We start from the raw sequence: 5515 nt of genomic DNA on the forward strand, positions 1-5515 counted from the left end.
ATTATTGGATAAATATATTTTATTCTAAAATTATATTAAAATTAATGTGTTTATCTTCCATGCAGCGCCTCTTAAGTGGAGCCCAATCAAATGCGAGCCAAGAGGTTTTTGGAGTGGGTACATCTTCTAGGTAAGCCGATGATTAGTCACGCTGACAAACATCCTTTGAATGGTGGCAGCGATGGATACCAGTTCAAAAAAAAAAAAACTTTGTTTTAAAATTAAATTTTGAAGTGAGAAAATTGCCATTTATTTTCACACAAATGTGAATAGGATTTGCATTGGTCCAATGCCACGTGGAGGCATACAGTGTTTCACTTCACTCGGGAACTTCACCGGCACTTTCATATATAGCTGAACGGACCAAAAGAAATTCCTCATCCGCTTTTTCTTTTGTTATCATAAAATTGAGCAAAGTGTTGGAGAATAATTCTGCGAAGTAACAGGGAGAAGAAAATAAAGGAAGAGAAGAAGAAGAAGAAGAAGTCAATGGAAAGAAATGGATCGGAGCTTGACCTGCCGGGATTCCGGTTCCACCCGACGGAGGAGGAGCTACTGGAGTTTTATCTCCGGCGAGCCGCCAGCGGCAAGAAACTCAACTTCGACATTATTGGAACACTGAATCTTTACCTTTATGATCCATGGGACCTTCCTGGTATAAATATCTTCAACATCTTCAATTTATATGTCGATAACTTGGAGAGAGCTTTTATATAATTTGAATGGTTAATTTGGTTTGATTTCAGCCATGGCTAAGATAGGAGAGAGGGAGTGGTACTTCTTCGTGCCAAGGGACCGGCGGCATTCGAACGGCGGTCGGCCGAACCGGACGACGGAACGCGGGTTCTGGAAGGCCACCGGGTCGGACCGGCCCATCCGTAGCGTTGTTGATCCCCGCCGCCTCATTGGCCTTAAGAAGACCCTTGTTTATTACCGCGGTCGCGCTCCACGTGGCAGCAAGACTGACTGGGTTATGAATGAATATCGTCTCCCTTCCCTTCCTAACCAATCTTCCGCTTCGCAGCCTTCCAAGGTACGAATACAATTCCTTTAATTTAGTTCCAAATAGAACAAAAAAAAAAGAAATATTCTATTTTTTCTATATTTAAATATTTTACAATTCTCTCACATATTTGATATTTCATAGAAAATATAAATCAAAATATGTTTGATTCTTTAAAAAATTATAAGTTCTCAAATTTAAAAGGATAATTAAGGTGGACATGTGATGGTATATCATTCTTATTAAATTTTTGTCAATCTTCACATAAGAAAATTATCCATTGTAGACTGGCTCTTAATGTGAGTCTTTTTTTGTTAAATAGGAAGATATAGTGTTATGCAAGGTTTATAGAAAGGCAACTTCGTTGAAGGAGCTTGAGCATAGAGCGGCAATGGAGGAGGATAGTCGGGCCTCGCATGGAGCCACAGTGTCGGCGACCTCTTATGATCAGGGAGATGTGCAAAGCTTTGGCTATAATGAAGCGATTATGGAAATGAAGGAGGAAACTGAGACAACAACGTCGACTGAAATATCATCATCAACGACGCAGTTTCGACCGCTGACGATGCCTTTTCCCGTGTCAACTGAGACCTATCAACGACCTACGATTTCACTCGAGTCATCAGCAGATCAGGGGCAGCTAAACCCGTCGGCAAAAACTACGGCGAACCGACAGCTACCGAAACTGCCAGCGCTTCAAGTACCCAACCATACGAGCTTTGATTGGGTGCAAGACCCGTTCTTAAGCCAGCTAAGGAGTCCATGGCTTGACCAATGGTCACCTTTATATGCCAATTTGCTAAACTTTTGAATTCTGACACTTGGAAGAATTTGGGGCGATGGCGACTCTTTGTATATGTGATTGATGATTGATTACTCAAAGACAGCCGTCCGATCTGTGGAGTCTTGTGAATTCGTTAATCATTATTCATTGGGGATGGGAAGGAGCTGTTGTAATTTTATTTTATTTTATTAATTATATTTTCTTTGAGCTGCAGTTATTTCATCTTCGTGGTACACTTATCAGCCAAAGGATGACTGAGTAAATTAAAATATGTAAAAACTGTAATATAATCTTTTTATTTTTTATAAATTCGCATTCTTTAGTTTGTTTAATCTGTGATATTTCTCAAATAATTGTTAAGATTTGTTGCGTCCAGGAGTATTCGCGGCGGTAGAGAAATATTATATTTAACGTCTTAGCATTGTACGAAGATCTGGCACGCAAGCAGATAAAGAGAGAGGGTCTAGCATTTATGAGACACCAAGATTTTTACGTGGAAAACCCCTGTAAAAGGGGGAAAAACCACGGGGCCTAGCCCAGTTTGAACGAATCCACTAGTATTTGCAGTCGATTACAAATGAGACCCTTCCTTGGGAGAGCCTTAGCTTGATGTACATCTTATGGAGTACATTACATGATGTAAATACAAAGAGTCATTGTTGACATGTTCGTTTGGTCGGAAGGACCATAGTCGGCGGGCGACGTAGGTCAGGAGGACCGTAGTCAGCTGGCGACGGAGGAAATATTTTTTTATTAAACAAATTTTAATTATTATATTAAGAAGTATTAAAAAATATGTCCTAAAGAAAGCCTAAATGTTGGAAAAGAAATAAATAAGAAAATAAAGAAAAATAACACTCTTACGTGCAATCAAACGAGCCCTTACGGTATCCCTGGTCAAAAATTTCTCCTGATTTTTTACTGTCTACTCTCTATGATTTTCTTTTAAAGAGTTTTTATTATAGAGGAATGCTTTTTGGACTTAATTTTTTTGTAAAAAAAAAAAAAAAAAGCAAAGTTAAAAAATGCTTTTTGGACTTAATTATTTTGTTAAAAAAAAAGCACAGTTAAAAAAAAAAATGTTCTATGACCCGTACGCACAATTAATACGGTACGGCAATATTTTCCGCAGCACTCCAAATTATTTATTTTAACAAATACAAATTTGACCTTCTCTCTTAGCCTAATTATTTCTTTAAAAAATAAATAAATTAATATCAGTATCATGTAAGTAGCCATATAAAATATTTTTTGTGAAATCTGACCTTATGTAGAAAGTATTCTGTGCAGAATTAGAACAGAAAGTTTTCATCCAGACTGTGAGGAGTGTATATATTATTTACACATATTGTGTATAAAAAATCAAACTATGTACAAAATTGTACAAAGTGTACATAATATGTATACTCATAGTCCGGACGAAAATCTCTTATCCGGACTCCGCACAGAATAATTTCTAGACTTTCTAACACTTTTTTTTCTCCTAAGATCAAAGCTCACAAAATTAATGAATGATAACAAGAATAAATGTCGCTTACATGGAAAGAGAAAATCATAACAGAAGAAGGATCCCAGAAAGTTCTACAAATAGATACGTACGTAGATATATAATGTTTGCATAATTAGTAGTCTTTTAGAAAGGACTGCCTCTTTATTATCAGCTTTGATCTTTGGATGGTTCTCTGCTACTTCGCTCAGGAGCTTTCGAGAAGCTTGACGAAAAAGCAAGTCTTCTCAGTTCCAAAGACCGCTTCAACGCAAAATTTCGTGTTCACGAGTCACACACAGCACCTGACCTTAACCTTATGAAAGAACTAGCTTTTTTATTTTGATGCTCACCACTGCTGTTCTTTAATTTTTCAGAAAGTTGATTCTAATTTGTATTTTTTTGGTGTCAAAATAGATCAATGAATTGGATTCAGATCCGATCCAAAATTGACCTCACTCAAATCCGGTCAAACCGAATATGGCATGTTTAACAAATAAGTAAAGAATGCGGACCCGAATCCGACCGGCTAAGCAATCTGACTGACTAAACGACCCAAAACCTGACCCAAAGCTGCATTTCATGAAAAAACTGGTAATATTGAAGACAAGAAAAATAATCAATAAATTTATTAGGATACGCGCTTAGTAAAAATTAGAAATTATATGTAGCCAATGAACGGTTGACACGTGTTCCATACTTGTCACTTTACAACTATTTATATCTACCCATGTACGACAGTTGAATTTGAATAATACAGAATATTATTTTTTCTTCTTGATTCGTCTTCCTCATCTCCGGTCGTGCTCCGGCCATCTCCGATATGTCCGTTTCTACATGGTATCAGGCCTCTCGTTTCCTTCCTTCTTCAATCATGACGATTTCTCATTCTGCCTCCTCCTCCGCCACTGAGCAGCAGCCAAGAAACCCGACCGAGAACTCCCCAATCTCCCACTCACTCAAGTTCGTCGTATCCAATCTCAAGACTCTCGTCCCGCATCAATTATCACCGGACAACTATCCAATCTGGCGTCACCAGATTCTTAAGCTCCTTCGGGCAAACGATTTCGAGCAGTTCTTGGCTTCGCCCACGCATTCCGGCAACGCTTCCGATCCAGATACAGATTATGTTATCAAGAACTGGAAGATTACTGATCAGAATCTTCAAGATGCGGTCTGCTCCACCATTTCTCCGGCGGTGCTACCCTATATCATTCATATTGACACAACTCACGAAATATGGCAGGCTCTCGAAAGCCAATTTCAGGCCACAAGCCGATCCAAAGTTATCCAGCTTCGCAATGAGCTCCATCACGTGTCGATGAAAAACCTTTCCATGACACAATATCTCACCGAGATCAAGAAACTCGTCGATCAAATCGCCTCCGCCGGATCCTCCATTGACTCCGAGGACAATATATTACACATCTTGAATGGGCTAACCCCTGCCTATCAATCATTCAAGACCTACGTTCGCAATTCTCCCCTTCCCATTCGACTTGAGAATCTTTACGCGATGTTAATAAGCGAAGAAATCCATGTTAACACCGACGCTGCTCGCCTTCATACTGATACGCTACAGTAAGAAGCTCTATACTCTAACAGGGGTCGCGGTCGTAGGAACCGACGACGTTCATCTCAAGCACCACATTCGACTTCTCGCACCGGACAGCAGCAACAACTTCCTATCTGCCAAATCTGCCTCAAGAAAGGGCATACGGCCGATGTATGCTGGCATAGGATGAACGCCAACTACACCCCACCGACGACTACACCCAAGCAGAACAATGCACTTGTTGCGAATTCGGAAGCTCCGTCTCAAGACTGGTACTTGGACACAGGGGCCTCTTCGCATATGACGAACACTAGCGACAACCTCTGCCAATCCACTCCCCATATGGGCAACGATGGTATCTTCATCGGGGACGGCAGGAACATCCCGATTGTCCACTCGGGCACGGGTATTCTTCCCGCCCCGAATCGTAAGTTTCTTTTATCTAATCTGCTTCACGTTCCTAAAATCTCCTACAATCTCCTGTCTATCTCATAACTTGTTAAAGATAACAACATTTCCATTACCTTTGACCCTTCCGGTTTTGTGTGTAAGGATCTGACGACAAACAATCAGCTTCTACGCGGTCCCTGTAAAGCAGGGCTCTACAAGATCACTCCAACATCCACTACAAACTCTCAGGAAGTCGCATGCGCCGCATCCAAGAACCCAAACTTCACTTGGCACGAT

General features: G+C 40.2%; 1 protein-coding gene across 1 annotated transcript; it reads left to right on the forward strand.

Annotated features, from left to right (window-relative positions):
* Nucleotides 1–421: 421 nt before the first annotated feature.
* On the forward strand, nucleotides 422–2040 carry LOC110110716 (NAC domain-containing protein 22). The gene is made up of 3 exons (XM_020842319.2): nucleotides 422–655; nucleotides 747–1033; nucleotides 1326–2040. Exons 1-3 carry the CDS (start codon nucleotides 490–492, stop codon nucleotides 1812–1814), a joined length of 942 nt encoding a protein of 313 aa, XP_020697978.1. The 5' UTR covers nucleotides 422–489; the 3' UTR covers nucleotides 1815–2040.
* The last annotated feature ends 3475 nt before the right edge of the window (nucleotides 2041–5515 follow it).

The sequence above is a fragment of the Dendrobium catenatum genome, unplaced genomic scaffold (genome assembly GCF_001605985.2).
Source record: "Dendrobium catenatum unplaced genomic scaffold, ASM160598v2 fragScaff_scaffold_1220, whole genome shotgun sequence".
Lineage (NCBI taxonomy): Eukaryota > Viridiplantae > Streptophyta > Magnoliopsida > Asparagales > Orchidaceae > Dendrobium > Dendrobium catenatum.

What these genes read in the sequence shown, in the direction of transcription:
- LOC110110716 (XM_020842319.2), top strand. Translation starts at nt 490, where the DNA reads ATGGAAAGAAATGGATCGGAGCTTGACCTGCCGGGATTCCGGTTCCAC. An exon ending in TGATCCATGGGACCTTCCTG is followed by an intron (nt 656 to 746) that starts GTATAAATATCT and finishes GTTTGATTTCAG; the next exon opens with CCATGGCTAAGATAGGAGAG. An exon ending in CCGCTTCGCAGCCTTCCAAG is followed by an intron (nt 1,034 to 1,325) that starts GTACGAATACAA and finishes TTTGTTAAATAG; the next exon opens with GAAGATATAGTGTTATGCAA.